This window comes from Amblyraja radiata, chromosome 25 (genome assembly GCF_010909765.2).
Source record: "Amblyraja radiata isolate CabotCenter1 chromosome 25, sAmbRad1.1.pri, whole genome shotgun sequence".
Classification (NCBI taxonomy): domain Eukaryota; kingdom Metazoa; phylum Chordata; class Chondrichthyes; order Rajiformes; family Rajidae; genus Amblyraja; species Amblyraja radiata.
Window position 1 is genome coordinate 11,801,683 of NC_045980.1, and position 16,042 is coordinate 11,817,724.

General features: G+C 45.0%; 1 protein-coding gene across 1 annotated transcript in view; it reads left to right on the forward strand.

Annotated features, from left to right (window-relative positions):
• The first annotated feature begins 890 nt into the window (after positions 1-890).
• The window catches only part of cabp7 (calcium binding protein 7), an 85,206-nt gene continuing 70,054 nt past the window's right edge, over positions 891-16,042 (forward strand). Inside the window, exons 1-2 of the mRNA XM_033043155.1 lie at positions 891-1,151; positions 2,247-2,390. Coding sequence (XP_032899046.1) covers positions 1,043-1,151; positions 2,247-2,390 — 253 coding nt within the window. The 5' untranslated portion in view covers positions 891-1,042. The remainder of the gene's footprint in view (positions 1,152-2,246; positions 2,391-16,042) is intronic.

Here is a 16,042-nt window from a genome sequence, read left to right on the forward strand (position 1 = left end):
CTGCAGTTCCTCCCTACACAATTTGTCAGCACCGCAAAAATCCAGGATGTCATGTATCTGCCTGGTTCTGAAACCCGCGTCGTAAATACAAGTCCGTAGAGTTGAGAAGGAACAGGTTGCCTCGGGAGCTGCTGGTTTCTCGCGTTGGCTGCCTCTCCCGTCGCTCGCTAATTCAACGCCACTCTTCACTCGGTGCATTTGAGTGGCGAGGGTGGGCAGTCAGTGCCAGCATCTGCAGTTAGTTCCTCGTGTCCCCTCCGTTCCCCGTGTAACTGGTTGCATCCCCCGAGATGGATTGACGGAGCTTCCCGGATCTTGGTGCTTTCCCGGCGGCGCGGATCTCAACCTGTTCCATTGCCACCTTCACTTGCACCGGATTATGACTGATAGTCAAAAGACACAATATTCCGGGGTGTCTTTTTCTCGCTTCCACCGTTCGTTATGGTCTGTTTTGCAAATAATGGGTCGGTGCTGACAGAAGATGTGATTGTTGTGGACATGAAAGCAAATACATTGTATTTTGAAATGAATCGCTCCTGCTTTGCGATGCCCGGGGTGATGGTTTGAGAGAGAGAGAGAGAGGGGAGGGCGGAACTGCGATGAACCGAACTAGGTTTCAAGTAAGTGTAGATGCTGGGGCAGCTTCGCAGCTAGTGACCTGACTGGCTCGCAGGTTGCATCTTCAGTGTCAGATGCGATTTTCCTGAGTGAAGCCACGTGTCAGACTGTCGGAGCGGGCTGACAGAGAGGGGAGAGAGAGGGGGAAAGAGAGGGAGAGAGAGGGAGGGAGAGAGAGACAGAGAGGAGGGGAGAGAGAGAGAGAGAGAGGCGGGGGAGAGAGCAGGGGCACCAACTCGCTCGGAATCGGAAAATCGTTGGGAAATGTATGGAGGCTAGCAGTGGATTCCTTCGCGTGTATTAAAGCCCCGGCATCATGTCTTTCCTTTGGCTCCCGAGTTCTGATGCATTGCAAGTGACCGCGAGGGTCGGTTCTCTCAAACTCGCCGTATGAAGACCAGGTTGAAGAACTAAAGCATCCAACATGCCTATGCACCCAGTGACCGCCACTTTAATGTATAGAGGCATCTACACCATCCCCGACATCCTCACCAACCAGGATCCTATCGATATACCCGAGGACGAACTGGAAGGTGAGTGTGATGTCTTTCTATCATTTCACATCTTCGCCCTGTTACCTGAGAGGGCAGTGAGATAGATGTTGCTTCTATGCTATTGTCACCAAGCTGATAGCGGGTAAACGGTTCTATCACCGCCTCAAACGGTACCCGGGATGAGTGTGATCTTTCTTTCCCGTACTTAAAATAGGAGGGTCGTGTCTTGGAGGTGAGAGATAGAAGGGGGGTTGTGGACAGGTGACAGACAGAGCGGGTGTAAAGACAGGCAGTGAAAAAGCCCCGCGATCACAAACACTATGTATCAATGAAGGGAGAAGATAACGTCGCAAGCAGTCGTGTAAACTGGCTTGGAAATGAAGCATTGGTATTCAACGCGCGTCAGCCACTACAGTTCCCATTTGCTGTTGTTGGGAGAAAAACTAAGACAATTGTCTCTCTTCCAGGTTGGGATTAATTGTTTTTATTCTGAGGGGCCGAACTATTCCGAATTGCATCTTCTCGTAGAAGCGCCCACTCGTGTTCACCTTTAATGCCAGACATCCTCTCAATTCGTCCATAGAAAATGATCAGAAGCAGATGATTTAACCTTAACTGGGCATCCGAACTGTTCCTGTACTAACGCTGGATTTCCCGTCCATCTCTTTCCGTTCTGTGGATAACTTTGATCGGCGATTCAGAGATCCTTGACACCATGTAATAAATATCCCCATTTAACAACCCGCTGCCCAATATATATATACAGCTTGATTGCAAGTGTGCATGAAACCCCTGGCGTCTTTGACAATTCTGTCACGATTGCCTTCACGAATTAGTTCCACAGGTGAATGGTGAGGAGAGCGACAGATTCAGTAATGAATCTTGCTAAGGTGTTCCAAGTCAATAACAAGCTGAGATCGCCGAACAAAAATTGATTGAAAACGACTCGAGTTATGGGACTTTGGTCTCTTTTTCCCCAGACGTGGGCCAACGTATATATAACCGCAATAATATCAATCAACGCTTCCAATATGGATGTAATTTAAATATATAACCGCAATGCTATCAATCGATTATCATTTATTATACATTAACCTCAGCATAGATTTCATTTAACACAGTTCCTTCCTACAGAAATCCGGGAGGCTTTTAAAGTCTTTGACCGCGATGGAAACGGGTTTATCTCGAAGCAGGAGTTGGGAATGGCGATGCGTTCTCTGGGCTACATGCCGAATGAAGTGGAGCTGGAGGTGATAATCCAGCGACTGGATATGGACGGTAGGAGGCAGACAGCATTCATTCCTTCATGTACAGTGTTCAGACGCTCTCTCTCTCTCTCTCTCACCCGGACTTGTTACGCGTATGTTGTTCATTGCAGATAGATACAGAATGCTGGAGTAACTCAGCGGGACAGAATTACTCGCTGAGTTACTCCAGCATTTTGTGTCTGTCTCCGGTGTAAACCAGCATCTGCAGTTAGTTCCTCCCTTCGCTGATGTTCATTGCTAACGTTTTGATCACAAACTGGTCTGAAGAAGCGTCTCGACCCGAAACGTCAGCCATTCTTTCTCTCCAGAGACGCTGCCTGTCCCGCTGAGTTACTCTAGTATTTTGTGTCTCTCTTTGATCAAATCATCTAGCCCAGTCCCTGTCAGTTTAAGCTACTGGTAAAAGTTTATTCAATTGATCATGGGAATTCGATAGCATGGAGCCGAGTGTGTTATGAAGACATTACTGTTACATTACATTGTTTAGAAAAAAGGGGCATTGGATTGCAACAGGTTTTATATTAAAATGATGAAACTTGGCTAAACGAAATGAAGTTAGATCGGTGTGTTAATATTGAAGGGCTAAAAGTAAATACAATAACCCAGGATAGAGCAAAGGGAATAGGCCTTTTTTGTCAATTAGTCGTAGTTGGTCCAAAGGTAGTCGTAGATGTTCACGCTGCTTCTACGATCCCTTTGATGTCTCGTTTTCAAACCTTACCCTTCCATATCTCTGTGTCCCCCTCTCCCCGGACTCTCAGTCAGAAGAAGGGTCTGGACCCGAAACGTCACCTATTCCTTCTTTCCAGAGATGCTGCCTGTCCCGCTGAGTTTTGTGTCTATCTTTGGTGTAAACCAGCATCTGCAGTTCCTTCCTGCACACTTCACGCCGATCTACGACCTCCAGCGAATCCAACAACGTGTCATCGTGGCCTGGATAACTGAGACCCGCAACCCTCCTGATGCAAGGAACGCCACGGATATGAAGGAGATACGCCACAGTCTGCAGAAGAGTCTCGACCCGAAACGTCACCCATCCAAAGATGCTGCCTGAGTTACTCCAGCATCTTGTGTCTCGCCACGGATCTAACTCAACAGATGCCTCACCTCATGCCTGGAGACCATCATTGTACAGCTGGTCTTTTGGCCATCGACAATCGCCAAGTTGTGACAACGGGATGGAATGATAGAGGGAAGGATTGTCCTTAAGGAAATGAACAACTGATGTTATATATCATCATCATTCCCCTTTGTCAAAGAAAAATCAATGGCTGAAGTTGGTCGCAAGGTGTTTGCTCAGTCGCTTGTTGCACTGTTGTAGATTCCCCGCCTCCGATGTGTCATGGGCGTGTAATAAGGAAACAGGCCCGTCTGATAGACACAACATGCTGGAGTAACACAGCGGGCCAGGCAGCATCTCTGGAGAAAATAGATGGGTGATGTTTGGGGTCGGGAACAATAGTCCTGATCTGAAACCTAACCCATCCTATTTCTCTAGAGACGCTGCCTGGCCCGCTGTGTTACTCCAGCATGTTGTGTTTATCTTTGGTGTAAACTAGCATCTGCTGATCTTTGTTTCTCCAACAGGCCCTTCGGCCCGACTTGCCCATGTCGACCGAGTTGTTCGTCTACACTATCCCTGTTTTTCCTGCATTTTGGCCCTGGCTCTCCATTCATTTCCTATCAACCTACCTGTTCCATTACCTTTTAAACGCTGTGATTGTACCTGCCTTGTACCACCTTCTCTAACAGCTTAGACACAAAATGCTGCAGTAAAATAATGCCCCTGTCCCACTTAGGAAACCTGAACGGAATCCTCTGGAGACTTTGCGCCCCACCCAAGGTTTCCGTGCGGTTCCCGGAGGTTCCCGGAGGTTTTTGTCAGTCTCCCTACCTGCTTCCACTACCTGCAACCTCCGGCAACCACCTGCAACCTCTGGGAACCGCACGGAAACCTGGGGTGGGGCGCAAAGTCTCCAGAGGTTTCCGTTCAGGTTTCCTAATTGGGACAGGGTCAGCGGGTCAGGCAGCATCACTGGAGAACTTGGATAGGCGACGTTTCAGATTGGGACCCATCTGACTGAAAGAAGGGGGATCCTGACCCGAAACGTCACCCATCCTATTTCTCTAGAGATGCTGCCTGGCCCGCTGAGTTACTCCAGCACTTTGGTGTCTATCTTCAGTAAACCAGCATCTGCAGTTCTTTGTTTCTGCATAATCTAGCAGCTTGTTTCATATATCATATATTGTCCCTCAGCTCTGGTTTAAATATATCTCCTCTCATCTACAACTTATGTCCTCTAGTTTTAGACTCTGCCGTCCTTGGAATAAGACTGTGAGTCTCTATGCACAATTAAACTAGTTTCTTACAAACAGCTAAGCAAAGTGTCACCCTACCACCCACGATTAGCAAGTGTACAGAAATAGTCTACTGAACCCGCATGCAAGAGGGGCCATGTTTGGCGACATTTTCCAAGTCCAGTCCACGCTCCAGTTGTTATAAGTGGTGCCCCCGATTCATGCCTGGCTGCTGCAGGGCCTCCAGCCATTACCTTCCCTTGATCGGCCAGCAACTGATGTCCTCTCCTCGCCCGTCCACCTTTGTTCCCTGGGGCCGACCTATCTCTAACACTTTTCTTCAGTCTGAAGAAGGATCTTGACCCAAAACGTTACCCATTCCTACTCTCCAGAGATGCTGCCTGTCATGTAACTCCAGCATTTGGTGTCTATCTTTAGCATAAACTTGGGCAGCTTACAACCCAATAGCATGAATATTGGTTTCTCAAACTTCAAGTAACCCTGACATTCCCTCTCTCTCCATCCCTCCCCAACCCAAGTCACACCAGCTTCTCGTTTTCACCCAACAAAGTTAACAATGGCCTGTGTCCTTTATCATCTTTACTTTTTTGCATATCTTTCATTCACTGTTCTATATCTCTCTACACCATCGTCTATATCTCTCGTTTCCCTTTCCCGTGACTTTCAGTCTGAAGAAGGGTCGCGACTCGAAACATCACCCATTCCTACTCTCCAGAGATGCTGCCTGCCCCCGCTGAGTTACTCCAGCATTTGGTGTCTATCTTCAGTGTAAACCAGCATCTGCAGATCATATCTCCAACACTTCCTCTTTCCTGGTACAAACATGAACCAAACTATCAATATACACCACTCCGAACTCTCCATCCTCCCCAGCGTTGCCCTTGGTGAAAACTGACACCAAATATTCATTCAGGACTCCACACATATCCATGGCTCCACAAAACACTTCCTGTCTAATCCCTAAAAGGCATCCCCCTTACCATAGATACCCTCTTGCTTCTAATATATTAATAATCTGATGCACTACAATTTAAAAATTACAAATATATTTCTGTTTCAGTGTCTAAATGATCAGGGTATTCTATGCAATGTTAAAATGATTGATTGGATAACACCAGACTAACGTGTCTGTCAGATGGCCACACGCCTGTGTGTCAGATTAATGGAGTCTGGTAATTTCTGACAGGAAACTAAATGGCCGTGTGAAGCAGAATCTGAAATTGGTGCCCAGTGTAGTGGAACGTATAACTCACCTTTCTAAAATGCTCCTTAAAGTCCATGATGAGCTCAAATAAATTACGATCCTATCCAAGCAGTAAGTCAGAATTTTCCGTTAATCCACAACTATAAGAATGAACATATAACATAAAGTTTAAAGATAATTGGATTACATAAACTAAAGTGAAGGGTAGTGGTTTGAAGGGGTGGAATGAAGCCTCCAATAGAAGTGACACAAGCACCGGGAAAGCAAGGAAATCTCTGAAGAGATGAAAATACTAAACAAGTTCTCACTATCGTAGAAGATGGACACAGAGTGCTGGAGTAACTTAGTGGGTCAGGCAGTATCTCAGGAGAAAAGGGATGGGTGATGTTTCGGGTTGGGACTCTTCTTCAGACTGGCAGTAGAGGGGAGGGAACTGGAGGTAGGAAAAGGCAAGAACAAGGCAGCGCCGGCAACAGGTAATCAAAGGAAGGGTGGAGCCCATACTGGCCCATTGTTGGTTGAGGAAGGGAAACTGGACTGCAAACAGTGGAACTAGTAGGATGATCAGGGTGGGGGAGTGGGGGAATGGTGAGAATGCAGGGGTTACTTGAAATTAGCGAAATCAATGTTCATACCGCTGGGTTTTAAGGTGCTCAGGTGAAATATGAGGCGCTGTTCCTCCAGTTTGCGTGTGGCCTCACTCTGACAGAGGGGGGTCCAGGACAGAAAGGCCAGCATAGGAATGGGAAGGGGAGTTGAAATGTTTGGAAATCGAGAGATCGTATAGGCCATGGCGGACTGAGTGTAGGTGCCCAACAAAACGATGGCCAAGTCTGTGCTTGGTCGCCGATATATAGGAGCCCACACCAAGAACAGATACAGTAGATGAGGTTGGAGAAGGTGCAAGTGAACCTGCACTGTCTCACTATAATAGCAGAGATTCCAAAACAGAGAAGTTTTCATGAGGTCATAAGACAAAGGAGTAGAATTAGACCATTTGGCCCATCAAGTCCCCACCACCGTTCAATCATAACTGATTTATTTTTCCCTCTCAACCCAATTCTCCCGCCTTCTCCCCATAACCTTTAATGCCCATCGTAATCAAGAACCTATCAACCTCTACTTTCAGACTAGTTGGCTATGTAGTTACTAAAGTAGTTAACCATATAACCATATAACAATTACAGCACGGAAACAGGCCATCTCGGCCCTTCTAGTCCGTGCCGAACACTTATTCTCCCCTAGCCCCATCTACCTGCACTCAGACCATAACCCTCCATTCCTTTCCCATCCATATACCTATCCAATTTATTTTTAAATGATAAAATCGAACCTGCCTCCACCACTTCCACTGGAAGCTCTTTCCACACAGCTACCACTCTCTGAGTAAAGAAGGTATAGTTGCTAAAGTTACGCAGTATAGTTACTAAATCCAATCATCCTCGAAATTTATATAATTCTAAAGGTTTAGGTGATTTCATCAATAACCTGAATTGTTGAGAATGTTATACAACCAGGACAGAGGAATGTAATAGCAGGAACATTTTGATATTTGATATATCTGATCTATTTGGATAGTTCCCTAATTAGTATGCTACAATATCATGAAAATAGCACAAAGGATAAGTGAGCAACTAAGCTATTTTTGCTTGTGATGGTTCGGAAATGAATGTCGGCCTGTGTATTGGGAACATCATCTTCTATTAATGCTACTTTGAATTTCACCTGAATAGCCTGAATAGAGACGGCCATCAATTTAATGATTCATTCAAATGCACCACGTTGGACACAGAGTGCTGCATTGAAGCGTGCTTGCATGCATCCATGCGGCTTGGAACCCTGGCTACCCAGAAGCACGGATGCAAGCCAAGCTGCCATTGTAACTCAACGATAACACATTAGCTCCTTCCTCTTAAAAGACAAATTCACAACTCTCTGTGTGAAAAAGTTTTTTTCTCATCTCAGTTGTAAATGGCCCACCCTTTATGCTTAAACTGTGGCCCCTGGTTCTGGATTCCCCCAACATCGGGAATATATTTCCTGCATCCAGGGTGTCCAATCCCTTAACAATTTTATATGTTTCTATAAGATATCCTCTCATCCTTCTAAATTCCAGTCAATACAAGCCCAGTCACTGGCGCTGTAAGGCAGTAAATCTACCACTGTGCCACTGTGCTGCCCAAAATTTGTTCTTGCATTACCATATCCTTACATCGTTCCCTTTGGAAGTTCAGATGTACAAAGTAATTTATGCGATGGTATTTCTGATTTTTATAGAAATAAAATAGACATAAACATAGTTAGAACGAGTTAGGAGCACTTGAGTCTCTCTCATGCTGCTTTGAAGATTTTTGCTTTCCTAAAATTAAATAATGAAACATCAGCAAACTTTGAAAAGTTTTACTCAGTTTCCACTTGTCAAAGGTAATTTATTACATACCTGCGAAATAGGCTCAGTTACATAGAAAATCAAAACATAGGTATTTTTATCAGTCACACAGAGCGTGAATAAGCTTATGACTGAGTCAGGAAGGTTGTGAAGTGTCAAACAATGGCTTTATGAAACATGGTGTTGTACAGATCCGTAATCAAACAAATTTGACACTGGCTCTCATCAGAAGATATTAGGAAACATAAACAAACGCTTGATCAAACACTAAGGGTTAAAGCAGAGACTTAAGGAAAGACAGATAGTAAGTTAGCATGGTTTAGGGAGCTGAAGGCATCTTCATCCATGATAGAGAAATCTAGGATAATCATAAGGCCAGAATTAGACCGACACAGATATTTCAAAGGGTAGACGGACCCTTTCAGATTATAAAGGTAGAGACGAGAGGTCTGTAAAAACGGGTATGAATTTTAACATGTGTAAGAAAGAACTGTGGATGCTGGTTTAAATCAAAGGTAGACACAAAATGCTGGAGTAACAGCGGGTGAGGCAGCATCTCTGGAGAAAAGGAATGGGCGACGTTTCAGGTCGAGACCCTTCTTCAGACTGATGTCAGGGGAGGGGCGGGACAAAGATAGAATGTAGGCGGAGACAGTAAGACTAGTTGGACACTGGGAAGGGGAAGGGGATGGAGAGAGAAAGCAAGAGATCACAAGTTAGAGAAGTCAATGTTCATACCACTGGGGTGTAAACTACCCAAGCGAAATATGAGGTGCTGTTCCTCCAATTTGCGCTGGGCCTCACTCTGACAATGGAGGAGGCCCAGGACAGAAAGGTCAGATTGGGGATGGGAGGGGGAGATGAAATGCTGAGCCACGGGGAGACGGACTGAGCGGAGGTGTTCAGTGAAACGATCGCCGAGCCTGCGCTTGGTCTTGCCGATGTAGACAAGTTGACACCTGGAGGAACAGCACCTCATGAATTTTAACAATGAACGGTTGTTCAATGGGGATCACTGAATGTCAACAAGCATGTGGATGATTGGTGAATGGAGCTTGCAGTAAAATAGGACAGTTTTAATAACCTCAACTATTAGAGAATTAAATAGACTATGGATTAATTTTATCAGCATTTGTGCAATACATAAACTTTGGGTGCAGTTTAATGTAACCCACTCACCAGAAACAGACAGGATTGAATCACGATAAACTGCAGATGCTGCAATCTTGAGTAAAACACAAAGATCTGGAGTAACTCAGCTGGTCAAGCAAGCAGCATCTCTGGAGAGACTGGACAGGAGACATTTCGGGTCAGGAACCTTCTTCAGCCCACGCAGCTTGGGAGTGACAAAGGTTCAGTCTGAAGAAAATCCCATCCCCAAAACGTCGTATGTCCGTTCCCTCCCAAGATTCTGCCTGACCTGCTGAGCTACTCCAGCATGTTGAGTTTTAGAGAGGATTGAGCCACCTGTCCATGTTTACAACTGACATAATTTTACAAATTAGCAAAGTCATGGGCAATAAATAGAAACAGAAAATGCTGGTATTACTCAGCAGGTCAGGAAGCATCTGTGGAGAGAATCACAGGCGTTCCCATTGTTCTCACCACCCCTCCCCCTACTCTGCAACTTAAATTACATTTAGTTGCTAAGCTGCTTAGTTCTGGTGAAAGGTCATCGACCTGCAACTTTTACTCCAAACCTTTCCCCAGAGCTGCTGCCTGACCTGCTAAATATTCCCACTCTATTTTTATTTCAGACTTGCAGCATCTGCAGTATTTTGCTTATTATAAATTGCAAGAATGTAAAAAATTCCAATCCTGCTGGTTTACTGCCGGACAAATGAGACAAAAAATGTCCTCAGAGAATTCGCAATATAGCAAGCCAGAGTGAGGGCACATACAAATTGGAGGAACAGCACCTCATATTTTTGCTTAGGCAGCTTACAACCCAGTGGCATGAACATTGAATTCTCTGTTTTTAAGTAACTTCTATTTACACTCCCCTCCCCTCTTGCCCCTTTCCGCCACCATAATAATAATAATAATGGATGGGATTTATATAGCGCCTTTCTAATACTCAAGGCGCTTTACATCGCATTATTCATTCACTCCTCAGTCACACTCGGTGGTGGTAAGCTACTTCTGTAGCCACAGCTGCCCTGGGGCAGACTGACGGAAGCGTGGCTGCCAATCTGCGCCTACGGCCCCTCCGACCACCACCAATCACTCACACACATTCACACACAGGCAAAGGTGGGTGAAGTGTCTTGCCCAAGGACACAACGACAGTATGCACTCCAAGCGGGATTCGAACCGGCCACCTTCCGGTCGCCAGCCGAACACTTAGCCCATTGTGCCATCTGTCGTCCCAGTTATCATGTTACCAGTTCCACCGTTCTCCACATTGTTTCCCTCTTGAGGTCATACCTTCCCTGGCCAACAATGGGCCCACCAGGATCCCACCCTGCCTGAGGTCATTTGTGGTCATGCTCCTGTTCTTCACTCGCCTCAACCTCTTTAACCTACTTTCAGTCTGAAGAAGGGTTCTTTTTTTTTCCAAGGTTTTATTTAACACAACAAAACAAAAAAGAGAAAGAAAAGAAAGAAACAAAAGACAACAGTAAAAAGCCGGCATACATAACAGTATTGGTGCAATCCACATGGTGCTACACAGTCAGGCATTGCAAGAGAATAAGTAGAGAGCACAGGACTACATCACTACAGATAATATGAAATTATGAAATTATTGGTCTTTGAGATGGTTGATAAATGGTCCACAAACACTTAAAATGTTGTTGTGTACCTTGGAATTGTAGAAGCGTATCCTTTCCATCTATATGATTATTATCATTTCATTGAGCTATTTTTCGAAGCAGGGGGATGTGGATGATTTCCAGTCTGTTAGGATCATTTTCTTGGCTGCAACCATACCAAGCATCAGTGCTTGTTGTTCTTCAGACGTAAAGTACAAAGCCGTCTCTGAGCATCCAAAAAGTGCCAGTTCTGGATCAGGGGGAATATCTTTTCCATAGACCCCAGAGTACCACTTAAATATTTCAGACCAGTATCTTTGTATATGAGGACAAAGCCAAAAAATGTGTGTTAAAGAGCCATCTGCACCTTTGCATCTGTCACATAATGGAGAAATAGATGGGTAGATTCGATGTAATTTGGTCTTTGAGTAATGGAGTCTATGGATGACTTTAAACTGAATCAGTTTATACCTGACATTGATCGAACAAGTTTAGATTCTGGTCAAACCTTCATTCCAAATGTCGTCAGACACCTCGAAATTCAGCTCAGTAGACCAGGCTTCTTTCAGATGGGTTCTGACCCATGAAGAAGGGTTCTGACCCAAAATGTCCCCTATCCATGTTCTCCAAAGATGCTGCTTGACCCGCTGAGTTACTCCATAAGTCTGTGTCTATTTAATGTAGCAATCTTGGTGTGAAAGATATCGAAGCAATTTTGAAATAGCACTTAAGTTACAGGACATTTTCCTTGAAAGTGGTGTCGTGAGTAGGTAGGGTGGTCAAACAGGCCTTTGGCACATTGGCATCAGTCAGGTAACGGAATATAGAAGTTGGGAGGTCATTTTCCTGTTATATAAGATGTCGGTGAGGCCACATTTAGTCTATTGTGTTCAGTTTTCAACACCATTTTATAGGGAAGATGCTGTCAAGCTGGAAAGGGTGCAGATAAGATTTGCGAGGATGTTGCCAGGACTCGAAGGTCTGAGCTATAGGGAAAGGTTGAGCAGGCTAGCACTCTATTTATCGGAGCACAGGAGGATGAGGGGTGATCTTATAGAGGAGTACAAAATCATGAGAGGAATAGGTTGGGTAAACACGCAGGATCTCTTGCCCAGAATAGAGGAATCGAGAAGCAGAGGACAAAGGTTTAAAGTGAAGGTGGAAAGATTTAATAGGAGCCTGAGGGATTACTTTTTTACGCAAATGGTAGTAGGTGTATGGAACGAGCTGCCATAGGAGGTAGTTGAGGCAGGGACTATTGCAATGTTTAAGAAACATTTAGACAGGTACATGGATAGGATAGCTTTTGAGGGATATGGGCCAAACCCAGGTAGGTGGGACTAGTGTAGATGGTCGGTGTGGGAAAATTGGGCGAAGGGCCTGTTTCCACGCTGTATGACTCAGTGTCATGGATCTGCAGCATGTAGAGAGGCTTTAAGTCTGCAGGAGGATCATGAGTCAGAAGTGTCTTCTGATGCATGAAGATCTGCAGAGGCAGTCAGCTCAGTGTGATTCATTACTGATGACATCGCAGACCACCGCTCTCCTCAGTTGTGATGCTGCAGAAAATCCACCCCAAACCCATGCGGACAGCTCAGCGTATAGGATAACGCTGACTTTTATTTTTGTGTAAAACAATTACCAGAGATTGAGTTTGTGTTCATAAATAATGCCAGGGTCGTACTTTTGAGGATTTAATGTGTTTTGATGGTGATGGCAGACAGCATGGAATCAGGCCACTTTATCTTTGCATTCCCAACTGAGTTGATGTTTATCCTCCACACAATCAGCACATTTAATCCAAAGCCACGGCTTGTTCTCAAGTGTCTTTATTGCCCTTTTCTTCAACCATCAATCTTCTTCAACGTTAACCTCTTGTTGTTAAATGTTAACCTCTGCTTCAATCACCACTTCAATTCCTGTTTCTTTGTCCCAGACCTTTCATGTTTAGACTTTACTGCAGACTTTAGAGATACAGCGTGGAAACAGGCCCTTCGGCCCACTGAGTCTGCACTGACCAGTGATCCCCCAGACACTAACACTGTCCAGAGGCAATTGACCATTTTACCAGAATCAATTAACCTGCAAACCTGTCTGTCTTTGGAGTGTGGGACGAAGCTGGAGTAGCCGGAGAAAACCCACGCAGTCACGGGGAGAACGTAGAAACTCCATAGACACAGTACCCGTGGTCAGAATCGAACCTGGGTCTCTGGTGCCGTAAGGCAGCAACTCTACCTCTGTGTCACTGTGCTGATGTTCTTTTCTTTCAGATCACAAATTCAATGCACACAGTGTAATTATATTTATTCCATCCCTACCTTAATAACTTTAAAAATGTTCCTGTCAAATCATCCCTTCTTGTCATATCTTTTCGTGAAATTACTTCCAATTGTTCTCTTATATTTGGCAGCACCGTGGCAAATCTTATTTTGTGGGCTGTTAGTTCACTAGACTCCGTCTTGCAGCGGAGCCTAAACCATGTACAGTACTCCAGCTGTGAACTTTATGATTTTGTTTAGATTCATCATCGCATCTTGACATTTAGAATTCACACCTCGTGCCATAATACTCAGTATCCTATTAGCTAGTTTTACAGCCTTATTTAGTAGGAGAGATTTTAATGTCTTGTAAAATTGAACCACTGAATCGTTCTATCCATGTCGGCCAACTTTCCCACATCCAACGTTTAAATGTCATTTTTATTCTTTCAACCAAAAGGTATGTTAACCTATATTGCATTTAATTTGTTTAGTTTAAGTTAGTTTATTGTCACGTATACCCAGTTACAGTGAAAAGCCCTTTGTTCCGTGCGATCCAGTCAGCGGAAAGACTATACCTGATGACAATCGAGCCATCCGCTGTGTACAGATACATGATAAGGGAAATATGTTTAGTGCAAAATAAAGTCCAGTAAAATCTGATTACAGATAGTCAGAGGGTTTCCAGTGAGGTAGATAGTAGCTCAGGACTGCTCTCCTGTTGATGGTAGGATGGTTCAGTTGCCTGATAACAGCTGGGAAGAAACTATCCCTGAATCTGGAGGTGTGTGTTTTCACACTTCTGTACCTCTTGCCTGGTGGTAGAGGGGAGAAGAGGGAGTGACAGGGGTGCGACACATCCTTGATTATGCTGGTGGCCTTGCCGAGGCAGCGTGAGGTGTAAATGGAATAAATGGACGTTGGTTTGTGTGACAGTCTGGGCTGCGTTCACAATTCTCTGCAATTTCCTGCGGTCTCGGATGGAGCTGTTCCCAAACCATGCTGTGATGCATTCCGATAAAATGCTTTCTCTGCCGTGTCTGTAGAAGTTGGTGAGAGTTGTTGGGGACATGCCGAACTTCCTAAGCCTTCTAAGGAACGCCGTTCCGATGCGTGGCTCGATGGTCGAGAGTTTTCCGAGATTTCAGGAGTTGAGGAAAATGAAGAAAAGTCTGGTGGGAATTTATTTTCACCAACAGGATATAGGTATTACTGGCAAGACCAGCAAATATTGCCCAACTTTAATTCCCCAAGGAAAGTGATAATAAATTGCCATCTTAAACTATGGTTGTCCATGCGGCCAAGGTATTCCTATCATTGTCTTGGCTAAGGAGATCTAGGATTTTAGCCCAGCAATACTGAAGGAACAGCCATTCATTTCCAAGTCAGGAGAGGAATTCACTGGTAATGGTGCTCCATGAGCCTTCTACAGTCTGAAGAAGGGTCTCGACCCGAAACGTCACCTATTCATTCTCTCCAGAGATGTTGCCTGGCCTGCTGAGTTACTCCAGCATTTTGTGTCTTTCTTCTGTTTAAACCAGTATCTGCAGTTCCTTCTAACAGCCTTCCATCCTTGTCCTTATAGGTGACGAAGACATGGCATGGAAATTGCCTTTCTGCAACTGTAACATAGTCAAATAAAAACAGAAAATGCTGGGAATACTCAGCAGGTCAGGCAGCATTTGTGGAAAGAGAAACAAATTTAGGTTTAAGTCTGAGACCCTTCCTCGGAATCAGCCACTTGTGTCGGACCCGTTTTTCTCCAGCAGTCTATTTCTTGCTCAACCTTCCAGCATCTGGAGTCTCTTGTGTCTCCACATTATCCGGCCTATTTGATAGTTCTCTGATTAATAGATCAACACACTTCCTGTTCACATTTTTAAAACTGCAAAACTGTAGTAAAATAAATCTTCCAGTGAATTAGATGAGCTCAAAGGAGGACAGAAAACAGGGCCCCAGTGAGCTATAGGGAAAGTGGGACCAGAAGTCTAGTGTGGCGCAGTGGTAGAGTTGCTGCCTTACAGCACCAGAGACGTGGGATCGATCCCGGCTACGGGTGCTGTCTGTACAGAGTTTGAACGTTCTCCCCGTGTCCGCCTGGGTTTTCTCCGGGTGCTCCAGTTTTCTCCCACACACCAAAGAGGTTTGCAGGTTAATTTACCTTTGGTAATAATTGTAAATCGTCCCTAGTGTGTAGGATAGTGCTAATGTACGGGGTGATTGTTGGTCGGCACGGACTCGATGAGCCAAATGGCTTGTTTCCACGCTGTACCTCTGAACTAAACTAAACTAAGTCCGGTGAATTCAAAGGGAGCACAGAAATGGGACCCAAGTGCGTTTGGAGGAATGCAGGATATTGAACCAGATGCCAGACCATCGGGATTGCTAAACAATGTAATGCCCCTGTCCCACTTAGGAAACCCGAATGGAAACCTCTGGAGACTTTGCACCCCACCCAAGGTTTCCGTGCAGTTCCCGGAGGTTGCAGGTGGTTGCCGGAGGTTGCAGGTAGTGGAATCAGGTAGGGAAACTGACAAAAACCTCCAGGAACCTCCGGGAACCGCACGGAAACCTTGGGTGGGGCGCAAAGTCTCCAGAGGTTTCCGTTCAGGTTTCCTAAGTGGGACAGGGGCATTACTGTACCTCTGAAAGACTGTAAACCTTTACATCTCTTATTTCATGTTTTGAGAAATGTTAGCCCAAATCCTCAGCATCTATGCATGTAAACATTCACATATC